Genomic DNA, 14,926 nt, shown 5'->3' with positions numbered 1-14,926 from the left:
GATTGCTGAGGCAGACCAGATGTTGAATATCTGATTCTTTATTGCTGCTCACACTGCGGTGTGCTTTGTGTTACCCGGTTGTTCTCAGCCTAATCAAAGGCAGTCATAGTCCAAAATAGCCAAACAAGAGTTTTGAAAGAAATAAAAAGTTTCTGACCCCTTAGATTGATAGCCTTTCTAACTTCCAAATTGTGTCAAAATCTCCTTCTCATGCTACCATCAGAAATGCTGGCTTTCACCAGAAAAGTCTCTTCTGCTTTTCACTGGAAGATGAGAAATGTGACTTTTTGACTTTGTAGGAAGAGAGTCTACAGTCTGTAAGTAAAGAATATCTGTTAACATATGGGTGTGCTTTGTGGCTAAGCTTCTTACATGTGAATCAATAGGTGACAGCAAAGGGAAAATATCACATAATCTAGAGTTTTGTAGTACCTTGAAATGGGAAGCATCTCTTGTTGGCTTGAGGAGAACTGAGAAAAATGCGACGAGCAGTGGGAAGAGAGCACTTACCCAAACCACAGTTTGTACATCTGTGTCTCGGGTCTGCTCCCAACCTCCTGCCTCCCCCACGCATTGTGCGATTTAAATAACAAGTGAGCACTCTCTTCCTCCTCAGAACGTGACCAAATTTGCTTAGAGTAATCTGATTGAAAAGATCGTTTGTATAGACTGTATTCAGCACAGTGGAGTTGAGAAATATGGTAATTTGAGTAGCAGTGTGTTTTGTCCTCAAGTGACAGTTTGAAAATTTTTGTCATAACTTCTTAGGGATTAAAAGTTAATTTTGATGTTTTTGTAAGAGATCTATTGAAAGCAAATGGCATATTTGTATGTTTCTATTTTACAGTTAATTGTAAAGAGAGTATTTATTTTATGTAAATGTTTTTGGGTTCTTTTAAAGTAACTTGACTCTAAGGCATAAGGCGAATGTAAATAAACTTCCATACACCCATAAAGCATTACCTAGCGTTAAGACTTTTGTTCATCACTTTCAGTGTTTTCCTCAGATTTTACTGACCCCTGGAAAATGTTATATTCCAGAGCTGTCTTTGTACAAAACTGGCTGTGCCTGGTGTAAAAGACGGAGGAAGAATTTTTACATGCAACGTGTCTCTTTCTGCCTCCTTTTTCATCTGTCCACTCATGAAAGTATAAAAAGCATGGTTGGGAAATGTCTAGAAGTATATAGAAATCCTGTTGGTGATTGTCTGGAGCTCCACTGCTTATAAACGGCTGGTTCTAGCAGTCTCTTAATGGTAACTGTATTCCGTTGCACATCCTTAGGCAGCACCTGCTACACGTTTGCTCAGTGAAGGAGAGAAGTGCTGGAAAATATTGCAGCTGCAGTATATAAACAGTAGCAGCAAAATATAAATAGCAGAGTGATGAGCTGAGTCTGGATTGCCAGCTAAAACCACAGCGAGGTGGTGACTTTGGTATCCGTAGCAGACCCATGGGAGGGCAAGAGGTGGTTTCGTTGTCTTGGTTTGTGTAAGTGCCTGGAGGATGAACTGCGATAGGTGGGCAGGAGTATGGGAGCAGTGAAAGGGGCTGTCAGGAGTCAGAGGAGTAGATTTCTACAAAGTCTGAATGGCGGGATTTCAAAGTAAAGTCTCAAGCGACTGTTTCTGCTGTTTGCTGAGACTCTTCATATTTCCTAATACTGGAATCTTGTTTTACTGTGACACTTTGCTTCAGTCATTTTAAATAGGCTAACGAACAGTGTCAGATGGTAAAGACTTTCAATTGCTGCTAACCTGGGCTGAATTTGAACTACTGACCTAGAGGTGAAAGGTCTCTTATCCCATTACCAATCCCCTAAGCCCACCAGAATCCATTCTGCACACAGTTTATACCAGCTGTTCATGGCCATTTTTAGAACCGAAAGAAAAGGTGATTTTGCTGCCAAACAACACTTCTTCACACAAGAGGGTCAGCCGACAACAGTTAACCAGATTTTTGCCACATTCTTGCCTCCTAATGCAACTTCCATTATGTAGCTACTGGTTGTCTGCTTTTCAGGCTTCCCAAAAGAACTACAGAAAAGCATTGCTAATTGTTGTTGACAGAAGAGAACGACATTGTTTGTGTAAGTCACTGAATCTGAAAGATGCCATTAACAGTGCTGCCAGGGCATGGAGTGATATCTTACAGACAACATTACCACATAACTATCATAGAATACTATTAAAAAAATAGAGAAAAAGGAGGCTTCCCTCCATTTTTAATAAGTAGAGAAACAAAAGATCATTCTTCAAAGTGTACATTACTTTCTTCCCTTTGGTGAATTTGATGTAAAGAAAACCCAAGAAGGGCTGCAGTGACACCAGAGCCTCCTTGAATGAAGTACTCTGAGAGGGCTTTAATAGTGCTGCTAAATATAGTGAAAGCAGGAATTGTATCTTTAGGAAAGAAAGTGTAGGTTTTGTGGGTGCAAGTTTCTTTATTTTCTTACGTGGAGTATGTAGTGGAAAGGAAATTATGTCGAGTTACTGAATTGCGAGATTTTTTTTCTTTTTTTTTGGAAGTACAGGATGTTAATTGAGAAAGTTATGTTGAAGTTGTGAGCTAAATAACCTGTTGATATAAAGTGTGTGCTGTTTGTTTAAAACACAGAAAAGACAGGTTCAGTATTCATAGGCTATGTAAGTGGTGTCTTACTCGCGTCTGTCCAGTACAATAAAGAAACAAATCCTTGCAAAGAAAAATTGAAAAAACTGAATCAATGATTATTGGAAGGTAACCTTCTATAAGGAAATAGATTAAATATTTTGCGAAGTTACTATATGCTGTCATTAAAAAATTAGTTGGTACCAAATGTCTGTGCATTAGTTTTTATTTCTGCAACGTCTTACTTAGGAAACAATGAAAGAAGTCTACCTGAGCATCTTAGTTTATGGAAATTTTTGTAGTTCTCATTGCACTCAGTTCTTCAATCACATAAATCAGAAGATAAGCAACAACTGATATTATGTACTATATAGAAAAGGGCAGCTTAGGATATTGCCTGTTACGTATTCCTGTGTGCTTTCCATTTATTCAGTACTTTAATCCAAACGTTGCCTGTTCTCCAGAAGCCTTTCTGAAAAGCTGTTTTTTTCTATGTGCCCCCAAACCCCATAGACATGACTGTTGCGAACTATTTTGTGGAAAGAAGATGTGACCCCAGAGCGCTCCTGCTCATAGTAGTCAGGAAGCTGGCACTCCTGAAGAGCAGAACATGTGTGCACCTCTGTTGCTGTTCACTTCTCCAAAATAGAAACCAGGCTTACTGAAATAAAGGGGGCTGAGGAGCATCTGTAAGCTGATGGGTTTGGGTCAATTGATACTGGATTTGGCTGCCGCAGAAAAGCCCATGGGATTCCAGGTGAATCATGTTTCCTGGAAACTGAGGTGTATGTTGAAAGTTAGTTTTGAGATTATTTATCTGAATGTAAAGGAGTATATGACACCAACTAGGGACTTACAGTAGTAGGGGTGACACAGGCTGTAGTTTTAAGTCTACTGAAATTTAGATTTTCTTGGCCGCTGTGGTCTGCTTGAATGCTCCAACTGGTGTGTGACCAACTTGATGCTTTATGCACACAGGGGGAGGGGGCCATCTGTGAGAGTATCCAGAAGTGTTTGCTATGAGATCTGAGGACCTTGATGGTCTTGAGAAAAATGTGTCCTGAAATTATTCCCCTGAATATAAGGGGAGCAGTGATCGCTAATCTAACTCTTGGCTCCAACTGTTCATAAAAATTGTATGACTGTTTTTGTAGCTGTGAATGAACCCCAGTATGGTAAAGCTTTAAGACCGTTGGCAGTCATGGAACAGGACAAGAGTTAGCAGCCTCTCTGTGCTGTTCTGGGAACAGATGCTAACTGGACTGTGATGTTGGCAGGTTCCCCTAGCTCTTTTGTACCTGCTTCACCATCTATATATTGGGTCTTAGCTTTTATTTTCTTACAGGCCTTGCCACCAGTGTCGCTTGCTACATAAACTGAAGGCGGTTAGGGAAGCAAAAACACTTGTCATGCTCTCAGGGAAGCTGATTGCTGTGAAGTGTCTGAAGAAGAGCAGATCCGGTATGAAGGGGAAGCACTTTCCCTTTACTGTGTATGGATGTTGCTGGCCATAACAGCTATGGCTTTGTGTACTTGAGAGCAGGAACCTAAGTGGCATTTTTCAGAGAAAGAGGTGTGTGTGTATCACACAAAGTGGGGAGTAAGACTTTTTAAAGGAGGTATGTATCTAAAAAGACTTAAGTGCGTTGAACTGATGATTTGTTATAAATTGTTTATGACCAGACTTGGTATAATTAAAGGAACTGGTAGTAAAGGTGATACTTTCAGCAGCTAACTAATTGAGAGTTATTGCTGATCAATTTTTCTGCTTGTCCTGTTGAGAATAAGGTACAGCTGCCTTGATATAGCTATGATCTGTAGATTGCTTGCTGCAGACATGTCTGGTTTTGCCCTTTGTGTTAAGGACAGAGGTAATGTGTGAATTTACCCCCTATCATATAGCCATACCACCGCTGGCTCTTACCTTATCGACTGGGGCTTCACTGGCAAGATCTTGGATCAGCTGACTACAAAATCTGAGTATGGCCCAAAGCTAGAAGAGTTGATCGATTGAGTGTGATTCAGCTCTGTTTGTGAGCGTACTTGCATTAATTTCTTTAAAAATTTAGTCCTTGACTTTACTTGTCATTTTATGGATGCTAAGCCTGTTGATGGAGAACAGGTATAGCATAAAATTAATAGAACAAAATACAACAGGCAGGCAAAACAGGAGCGACACCTGAAGTAGAAGGCTGAAAAGTAAAAGAGGAAAATGTTTAAAGCCTAGCTTTTAATAGTGATTTAAAAATAGATACAACAGTTACCTTAGTCAAATAGCGGTGACAGTTATTCTAGAGCTTTCATAAGTAGGGAATGATGATGCCTGTGTTTTCTTTTTTTGGGATGGGAGGGAGAAGAGGGGTCTAATGTCTTCACTTCTACCCCCATCCTTCCTTCCTTGCTTTGTAAAAGATTAGAGCTTTAATTTCAGATCTTGCATGTGTATCTCTGTGGGTGGATTCTTGCACCTCCAGAACCTCATTGCAGGGTGCTTGTTGAACCAGGAATATGGCATTACTGCTTTGTTAATGTCCTTTTGTACTGTATGCTGAAGCATATTCCATCTAATGCTAAAAATACTGACCCCCTCCTGCACGTCCCCTTGCCAAAAGAAAACTGCAAATGCTAAAAGAAGTCCAGTTTGAGCTGTGCACCTCACTGAAAGGTTAAAGTTACAAATAAGTCAACTAGGATTTCACGGTTAAAATTATTTTCTACTGCATTTTGGTGATCTGATGCTCTTAATGTATACTAAAATGTATTTTAAATGTATTTAGTACTGCCAAATTAGTGGTATGATTGGTACTGTCTGCATTATGCCTAAACAGCCCTAGTTGAAGCACAGTCCTAAAAGAAAGCAGAAGAAAACTTCTCCCCACCCCAAAAAACCCCTCAGAATTTTTTCCTTGTCATATTTTCTGAATGCTGTTTTGTGTGCAGACACAAAGGGAGTATTTTGAAGAAACAGAAGAAAATATTGACCAAGTCAAAGATCTGTATTGAAGAATGGATTAAATAAATGTTTGTGAGTTGTAAGAACCAAACAACAAAAATATTTTTCTTTCCAGAAACATTCCATCCTATTTTGATCATCAACAATAAAGCGGAAAACAACAATGAAGCTGTTGAATCTGGAATGCCAATTGCAATCCAAGAAAAATGACAGTATAACTAAATAATGCAAATGTCTTTGAAAAAAAAAAATTGTATTTTAATTATCTGGAATGTTAGAATTCCAAACGTGTTCTAAACTCAAAGGTAATTTTTAAAAACTTAAATTCCAAAATAAGTGAATAAGTTCTGTTGTCCAAATATGAATGTGTGATAAATAACTTTCTATTAAAACTTAGGGAGTTTTAATAGAAACTTCAAGTCTTAATAGAAATTGAATTGCTTCAATTTAGCACTGCAGGGTAGACACCGAGATGTTCCGTAGATTCTCCAAATACTGTTATTAAGCTTGACATGCTGGAGAATATCATGTGTTAGGTAGAATCAAGATTGAATCCCAAAGGTACATCTTTAAACTGTATAATCAGATTCCCATTTCAATGTCACTTTTATCCTTCAAAGAATAGGTGCTTGTTTCAGTGATGATTTGTCATTAAAATTATGTCAAAACGTCTTAAAATGTTGTTGAAACTCTAAACAAACTCACAGCACACACAGGGCTAATTATGGATGCCATCTGTTTATTTTTACAAAGCTTTTTTCTTAAAGACCAAAGCGTCTTCTTGTTCTGATAAGCCACAAGATTATTATAATGACTAAATGTTTTCCTTAATACTGGTGTAGTTGAAGGAAGAAAGACGAGTGGTTTGGTCACTGACCTTTTCCTGTGTCACAAAATGTACATAGTACGACATCTCATGATAGAGAAACCATTGTGAAGTGCGTTTTCTTAAGCTATTTTGGCCCTTGGAACACAAACATTTTGTAATAAAAATGGCAGTTCTGTCGTAATTTCTATATGGAAAGTCTTGCAGCTGTCTCTGTGTGACGAACATGCTTTTAGCATGCCTATCTTTTACTTCATCTATATGGGGTGCCCTCTTGTCTTTGGGTGCCTTTTTACTGTGCTATGTCTAGTTAAAGGTTTTTTAAAGTTAATAAATGTGTCCAGTTATATCCCCATTTCAAGGAAAAAAGTGTGTATGTGCGTATGCGCGCACATGTGTGCATGCTTGTACGCACATGCCGGGGTTAGCGTGAACGACGGGTATTCCCATGGCAGCATCATCCAAAGCCGTTAGCAGCAATTTGCTGAGAGCGCAGAGTGACTCTGCTGGTCCAGCCCAGCTATTGTGCATGCTAAGCACTAAACAGATAAGTCTGGAGGGGGGAAAAAAATTGAAGGATCCATCTGCTCATTTCTGCTACACTGCGCTGATGCAAGATTACGCTAATCTGGTTGCTTGTCAGGACGGGTTAGTGAAAGCAGGCGAATGGGTGAGATTTAGGGTAGGCTAGTTCTGTGGAAAATTGTAAGCGGCTCCTGTATGTGCCACGTTAAGCGTAGCAGAACGGGTTGATTATCAGCTACTTTGAGATTTTCAGTTAAAATATATTTATGGCTACAGTGTGAATCTTTTCAAAAGAAAATTGAACGGGAAAAGCTTCTCAACAAAGAAAAATTCCCTTGTCGCCACCAGGTGCATTTTAATTTGTAAAATAAACGGACTCCCCCTCCCCCCAAACTCTCCTAGATGTTCTCTATAGTTTTCCTTTTGTATGCTGCTCCTAGTTATTGTAATCTGCTAATTATTTTATTTTTTGGGGTTTCTCTGCAAAGCAGGTGGTTGCTGGAGTTTGTCAAGTAGACATTTTTTTGGGAAAAAGACCAAGATGGGAACCTATTCTTTGGCTGGTCTAATTTCTTGTTTATCTGTGTGTGTTTACGGAGTGTTTGGTGTCTTGTTTTTGTATGTGGGGGGTTTTTTTGTTTGGTTTTTTGTTGTTGTTGTTGTTTGTGTTTTTGTTACCTACTGACTGACAGTTCTTGACCTTGCAGGTTGAACATCCCGTCACAGAATGCATTACCGGGCTGGACTTAGTCCAAGAAATGATCCGTGTTGCTAAGGGTTACCCTCTCAGGCACAAACAAGCTGATATTCCCATCAACGGCTGGGCGGTTGAATGTCGAGTTTATGCTGAGGTAAATGAGTGGTAATGGGGAGGAGGGTAGGTGGTTGAATTGTGGAGTAGTAATAATACCCAGGTGTGGAGAGATGCCAAGGTGAAGTCAAGGAATATCATATGAAAGTCACAATTTAAAGTATGTAACACAAATGGTTAATGAGCTTTTGTAGAATTGTAGAATTTTTATTTTTCTAGTTCAAAATACAGTATGTATTTCAACATACCTTTTTTCTGAAAATCAAAATTAAAAGTGGTAAAAGAGATAACTAAGCTTTATTTCTAAGGACATTTGCTGTATGTTTTGTTCACATTTAATGATGCAGTGCTGGATTTATTTGCTACAGTTAACTAGTGTTTCCAGGTTTCTTAACTGGTGTACTTGAAACTTGTTGTCTTAAAAAGACAGTTGAAATTCAATGGCTTACAGAATTTTTGTTGTTGTACTAAAACATTTTAATAGGTTGCTGAAAAAGCAAGTTATATATCTTCTGAAACTACAGTTTATAGGAGAAACTTTCAAAGTGCACTCCAAGACAATAACTTTATAATTATGGTATGACTCTCTATCTCACCTTGAAGAAGCTTACTAAAATATAAAACCCATTTTCCAGCATGTTTAGGACACTTCAAGGTAACGTCTTTTTGCTGTCATTTTTGATACATGAAAATCAAGGTTTGTGAATTAAAAAATGATGCTTAGCTTCCTTCACTTTGAGGAACATTTTAGGTAACTCTGCTTTTCAAAAATAATTCAGCACCTTGAGATGCTTTTTCTCTCGCTTAACTGTTGTGCCTTTTGTGACCCAGGGCATCTTACTTTATGTTGTTCTTTTCTTCCTCTTGACATGCACATAATCTTCAACATTCTCTACTGATTACAAGTTATATGAACTATTTTGATAAAGAATAAATATTTGCCCTGTGATTGGCATGGAAGCTAATCTTAGTATGAGTAGGCTTTATGCTGGAGTAACTGATGCTTGGGCTTTTTTTTTTTTTTTTCCCAACTTAGATTCCCTCACCTTTATAAGTAATGGATCCAACTACTTTACCATGAGTTTGGTTATTCTGTAGGCCATATGTTTATTTGCTGTCCTACTAAGTTTATATTGGTACTGCATTATGTAGATTTCCAAAGGCATAAAGGTCAGTTTGATTTCTTAAGATAACTGAATTTCTAACTGCCCTTTTTATCTCTGAAATTTTTTTCCTTACACTCTCTTCTCAACTCTACCCTTCTGAATATTTTCCCATCCTTCTTCCAAGGCACACTGTAGCAAATGAAAATGTCATCTTTGTATATTTTGGTGGTGTACTGTAGCTATGTGCAGAGCACTTCTTTCCTGCTTTTTGACTGTGATGTAAGAGAATTTATATGCTTTCATTTCTTTATTTGGAGTTGCAGGGTTTGGTGGATGAAGAAATGTATTTCAACATATGTAATTCTGGGGAAGAAAACAGAGTTATTCCAGCAGTGGTTTCTGTTAAACTTGAAGCTTTTTAATGTTATCTCCTCTGCATCTGTAAAAACTTAATGCTTTCTCCTGTTGAATTTTATTTCAGGACCCCTACAAATCTTTTGGCCTGCCATCCATTGGTAAACTGTCTCAGTATCAGGAACCATTGCATGTGCCAAGTGTAAGTAACTTGGTTCTGGTTTTCATAGGTACTGGGTGTTTCTTTTATAGACAGAGACTGTAAGTACTCAGCAGCTTTGTAAATCGGACCTTTTTTCCAGCTTTTTGCCAGGGGAGACAGGACATGGCAATACTTATTTGTGCAACCTGAAAAACTGCTTAAAAATTTACAGTTCCAAATGGGGTTTAAAATGTTCAAATTGGGTATAACAGGAAACCATTATATGTTGAAATATTTTGTTACATTCTATAAATTTCAGATTAAGTTTTTCAAACACAGCTTTAGTAAAAATGCCATGGTGGTTACAAAGGACAGTGAAATGTTGAGTCAGCTCTTTAAGCACGGAGAACTGGGTGAACCAGTGAGAAACTGCCAGTGCTTTCTGTTTAGCTTTGTAGACTTTAAAAAGGAAATTTGTTACAGTGATTATTACATGTTTCAGGATACAGTCTGACTATATGAAATGGCTGTTTAACAAACAAGTGTTTTCTGCTACGTGTAAAGAACAAGGATACCGCCTTTCTTTAAAATCAAGGTAGTCTAAGTCGTAAGTGCACATATACATGACGCTATGTCAGTTAGTGGAATGACAAGGCTGTACCATCTGTGAATACGATTATTCAGTCTGATTGCTTGCACAGAAAATAGTGAAAGATTACAGGAGGAATCTTAAATGTGGAGATGTTATTGGATATATGATTTATTTCGCTTCTTAAATTGTTTTTGCCCGTGTACTTTCCGAAGGGACCTGACCCTTTCTGGTCTTTAAGGCTTCATGCTGTGTTCAAAGCCTGAAAGCAGAAAAAAATTGTGAAGATCTAAAAGGCATTATGTGATCTTAAAGAGGAGATGAGGGAAAAAGGTATCATTGGATGTATCTAAACTTTTTTTTTTTTAATGAAACAAAGAGTGTATTTAATAAGAATTTATAATGAATACTCCAGTGGTTGTTAGAAGTTTTCACCATGTTGTAATAGCTAACAGGATGTCAAACATTTTGCCCTTGCAAGTTTTTGCAATTTGCAATTTTCCAAACGTGAGACCTGTTGAAAGTACAAGTGATAATGGACAAACTATACCCCCTACAGTCTTTGTCCCACCAAATCTTTCTTCAATTAATTCTGCAGCAGGAGTTTTATGTAATAACATTTGCGCTTGTGAGCCATCCATACAAAGAAAAAACAATTAAAATGCCTTAAATGTTCTGCTTACTGCTGTTATTTGCTTGTGTGAATGTTGCATGTCAGCTAAATGGACCACGGAATAGATAAAGTGATTGGGTGCAGGAGAGTGCACACTAAGCTTTGTCTATCATTATTGCTGGGAGCAATCAAATTGATGCCAGCAGGACAGTAGACGCGTTGACAGCTGTAATTATGTATCTCCATGGTGATCACTTTTGGCCTGTCATGGAGGCCCATGAGTCCCCTCCCTTGCAAGCATTTAATCAGATTGGGCTGTCACTTGTCAGGTAGACGGGGTGGGCTGGGAGTTGTGCTTAGGCGGAGAGGTGAATTGAAAATGAAGGGTGGGAGATGCCTGATCGCTTCACGTGGTCCATCGTGGTACCAAAGAAAGAAATTTTAATTACGCTGGAGGCTTCAGAGCAATGGTTTGAGGAGCTCATATAGATTGTCTAGGCTGTTCTCTTTCTGTTTACTTCTATTGTCATATTAAAAATAGAACAGCTTTTTTTATGTAGACACTCATGGTTTGGTGTCTTAATACACATTTTCTGCCACTGTGAAACTAATTTATCTCCTGAGAATGTCATGCTGCTAAGAACAAAATTAATATGACTAAAAAAGTTCAGCGTTACAGGCCCAATGTGCCACAGTGTTTGTTTTCTGCATTTTAGATTTTAGAATTGTCAACAAGTTGGCTTAAAAAAAGCTAGCAGAGACTTGTAGTGTGTCACAGCGAGTTCAGCTTATGAGTAGTGTATTGCCAAATGCATTTTCAATTCATTTCTTCTGTTTCTCAAGTTAGCTCTGATTGTCTACCTGTGCCCTTGTGTCAGCTGCTCAAGCTGGTGGAACTGGTGTGCATGGCTATGTGAGGGTTTTTTTTCTTAGCCATAGATAGGAATATACTGGCTATTTTTGTGTCAGGTAGACTGTGATTTTCTTGGAACTTGGTACTCGTAAATATAAAATTTTTTTCATCTTTGATAATGAAGCTTAAGATAGGTAACCACAAAAACCTGTATTATGATAGTGAGCGTTCATGTTCAATGCTCTTACACAACACAGCGAATGTACTGCCATGTCTGAAGAGCTCCAGCATTGCTCTTCGCCGGTACGATGGGCAGTCTGGTCTTTTAATGACTCTTACCTGAATGAGAAAACTCTTAGACTCTGGTATGGCAAAGAATGGAGAAATACGAGAACCTCTGTGGAACTGGATGCACTAATAGTTGATTGCAGGACTGGGACATAGGCTGCGCTTTGTTTTTTCCTCTTAAGCTTTTTTTTACCTTTCAGTTTACTGTTGTCCTAGTGTAATAACACACAATGGTAGTACAATAGCAATAAAAGCGTTGGGGGCTGTAATACCAATGAGCTGTAGGGTACAGTAGGATCTTGAACCATAGCCTTTCTTTGGTATTTTAAATACTGAGTAAAAGAAAGGAAATATGTTGAGCAGAAGTAAACGCTGGAGGTCTAATAATAAGTATTGCTATTATTTGTCAAGTTAAGCACATTATAGCGAGTATCTGTTGAATTACAGTTTCTTTTTCATCCAATATTCATTAAGTTCTGTCACACCGTATAGTTTATAAAATCACCTACTGTTACTAGACTCTGAAAACGTAAGCACCACAGAGAGAATTGAAGATGATAAACGTATTTCTTTTCTGCTGTCATTTTTTTAGTCATCTTGAGTTTATTTTATGAAAATTTAACTTTTACAGAGGACTGCAGACACTTCTTTTTAAAAATGAAATTATGCTGTAGTTTTTAAAGAATTTTCAATTCTCACTGTAATTTTTCATTTTTGAGGATATTGTACTTAGGAAGAAGTGTAAATTGTATAGTGGTATGTATGTTGTGTATCAACAGAAACACAGAGTAGGCTGAGCATGTAGTCAGTAGCCTCAGAAGCCTTACGTTAACTTCAAGGTCTGACTAACTTGCTTACTCTGGGTCTGAATTATGCACCTTTCATATGGTTTTTTATTTGTCAAAATACAATATACATGTATAAATACTTACATGCACATGTATGCATATGTAAAGCACCCCTGAACACTTGTATGTAATCACTTTATAGGTGGTACTTTGGAAACAAAAGTCACAGTATAATTCAAGTATGTGTGGAGTATGTATGTCATACCTTCACGTCTTATATATGTATTTATTGTATACTACAAAAAATATTATGGGCAAGGGATTTATCTGGGACTGAGTAGGTAAGTTTATTTTTTCTGATTTGAATGTGAGAATGTATGCATTGACTTTATATATAGGCAAACATCCTGGGAGGAAGGATGGTTTAGCAGTTAGAAGAAGGGGAGCTGGGAAATACGCTGCATGTTTCTTCTGTAATCATGACATGTCTGAATGACCTTCTCGTCAGTAGCTAATGTGAAACGTACCTGATATGGGTAGTAGGGGGCCTAGTTAAGCATAGATAAAGCACATTCAGATAAGGTGTGATAAAAATGCTATGGAAGTGCTACTACCTTTACATATGAATAAATATGCTATACAAATAAACATAAATATGTAAGTATAAATATATAATACAAATATATGAATAAGTATATGCTTTTTTAAAATAAAAAGAACAGAGCATCATAAAAACTGGTCAGACAGTGTTTCTTACTGAAGAAAGTGAGTACACCTGCTAGGGTATCTTTTTATGTCATTTGGATAATAAAGTCATCATCATGCCCTCATGTGGATTCTGTAGACAAGAGGTTCTACATGTGGTCCCTTGATAATTGCCTAAATTAAAATATTAAAGGCCTAACAGCCGTTGCATTGACCTTTTTCTGCCTTGCTGCAGACAGATGAGCTGCTGTTTATTACAAAGGTTCCTTCCCACAGGTGAAGATTTAAGTGAGATTCCAGGACCCTCTTTCCCACCCCCTTTACAATGCGGTATATCAGAGCCCTGCTACTTCAACAGCTTTGATTAGAGCTCTCCATCCTTATGATCCCCAGAATGTGTTTATCACTCTTGAGTTATTTTGATTAGTTTTTAAAAAATATTTCAGATTCCAGGGCTCAAAAGCAGCAATTTAATAAATATTTATTCCCCAGAAATTGCTCATTTGAAAAGTTTTATATGGCTAACCTCATTGCTACAGTGATGAAATCAAACTGAGAGATGAAAACAAAAATCAGCAATATACTAACTAACTTGTTGGCTGGTTAACAGCAATCAGCCTCTTCAAAAGAAATTTTTGAACTTGTGTTATTTTTTTCCATGAATATTGCAGAATCAGAGCTTTAATTGGGGCTGTGTCCTTACAAAGCAAAGCCATGGAAAAAGCTGTGTAAACATTAAAGCCTCAGGGGAACAGCAGCAACAGAAAACAAAAAATGTTTTACAGTTGAGAGGGTGAGGCAAAGAAGGAAAGTGTTACAGACATGAAAACCACAGGATCAGTATTCCTATGGAGCTGATAAGCAGAGCTCCAAAGTTCCTGCTGAATGCTCCCTACTTGTATTCCTACTGGAGCCCTCAGAAGGGCTGTAGCGGAACATGGGGGACATGATTACATATAGATGCAGAAAGGATGTGATTATAAGGGGCATCCTTCATGCCAGGTGTCAGACAGAAGAATAATTACAACTGTATTTTATTACAGGGATTAAATCGGAATTGGATACGTTCAGAGATGAAGTTTAGAGTGTGTAACGCAACCTAAATTGTTAGATCAAATTGAATGTGTTTACTGTGCATTCTAGGAGAACAAAAGAGAATTTTGGCTATCAGCTGAAGATTGCAGTTGTGTTTTCTTTTAAAGGAGAGAATAACTTGCAAGTATTTTTCCTGGTGGAGGAAAAAGCTCCCCTTCCCCCTCCCAGCTTCTCTGAAAACAAATAATTATTCTAGTCCTTCAAGGGGAAAAAAAACGTACGTGATAAGCTTCATGAGTGTTATGTTTTAAGCCTGCCAGGTAGATTTGATGTCATGTTGAAATATTTTTTTTTCCAATATATAATTATTTTTGCTTCTTATTTTTTGAAGGTACGTGTTGACAGTGGCATACAACAAGGAAGTGATATTAGCATTTATTATGATCCTATGATCTCAAAAGTGAGTTGATGATTGTTTTTGAATATTCTAAAGGTATGAAACACTAATATTGTACACAGATCTTTTAAAGGAGGGAGAGTATATTGAAGGATTGGTAAATCGTATTTTAAAGGTGCTAGGCATAACATGCCTGAAGGGAATATGAAAGAAGTGAAGGAAGATGTGGAGTAGAGGAAATTTAGTGTCACTTCTAAACAAAAATTTGTTTATCTTTTGACACCATAATGATTTGTCTTGCAGTTTCTGATCACTGAAAGGATTCTGATTT

The 14,926-nt window shown here is 37.6% G+C and overlaps 1 protein-coding gene across 1 annotated transcript in view; it reads left to right on the top strand.

Annotated features, from left to right (window-relative positions):
* The window catches only part of PCCA (propionyl-CoA carboxylase subunit alpha), a 299,930-nt gene that overhangs the window by 126,092 nt on the left and 158,912 nt on the right, over positions 1 to 14,926 (top strand). Inside the window, exons 13-15 of the mRNA XM_075526371.1 lie at positions 7,622 to 7,765; positions 9,313 to 9,387; positions 14,590 to 14,658. Coding sequence (XP_075382486.1) covers positions 7,622 to 7,765; positions 9,313 to 9,387; positions 14,590 to 14,658 — 288 coding nt within the window. The remainder of the gene's footprint in view (positions 1 to 7,621; positions 7,766 to 9,312; positions 9,388 to 14,589; positions 14,659 to 14,926) is intronic.

This window comes from Mycteria americana, chromosome 1 (assembly GCF_035582795.1).
Source record: "Mycteria americana isolate JAX WOST 10 ecotype Jacksonville Zoo and Gardens chromosome 1, USCA_MyAme_1.0, whole genome shotgun sequence".
NCBI classification, from domain to species: Eukaryota; Metazoa; Chordata; class Aves; order Ciconiiformes; family Ciconiidae; genus Mycteria; species Mycteria americana.
Note: the sequence above shows the minus strand (reverse complement) of the source record. Positions and strands in the feature narration are given on the sequence as shown.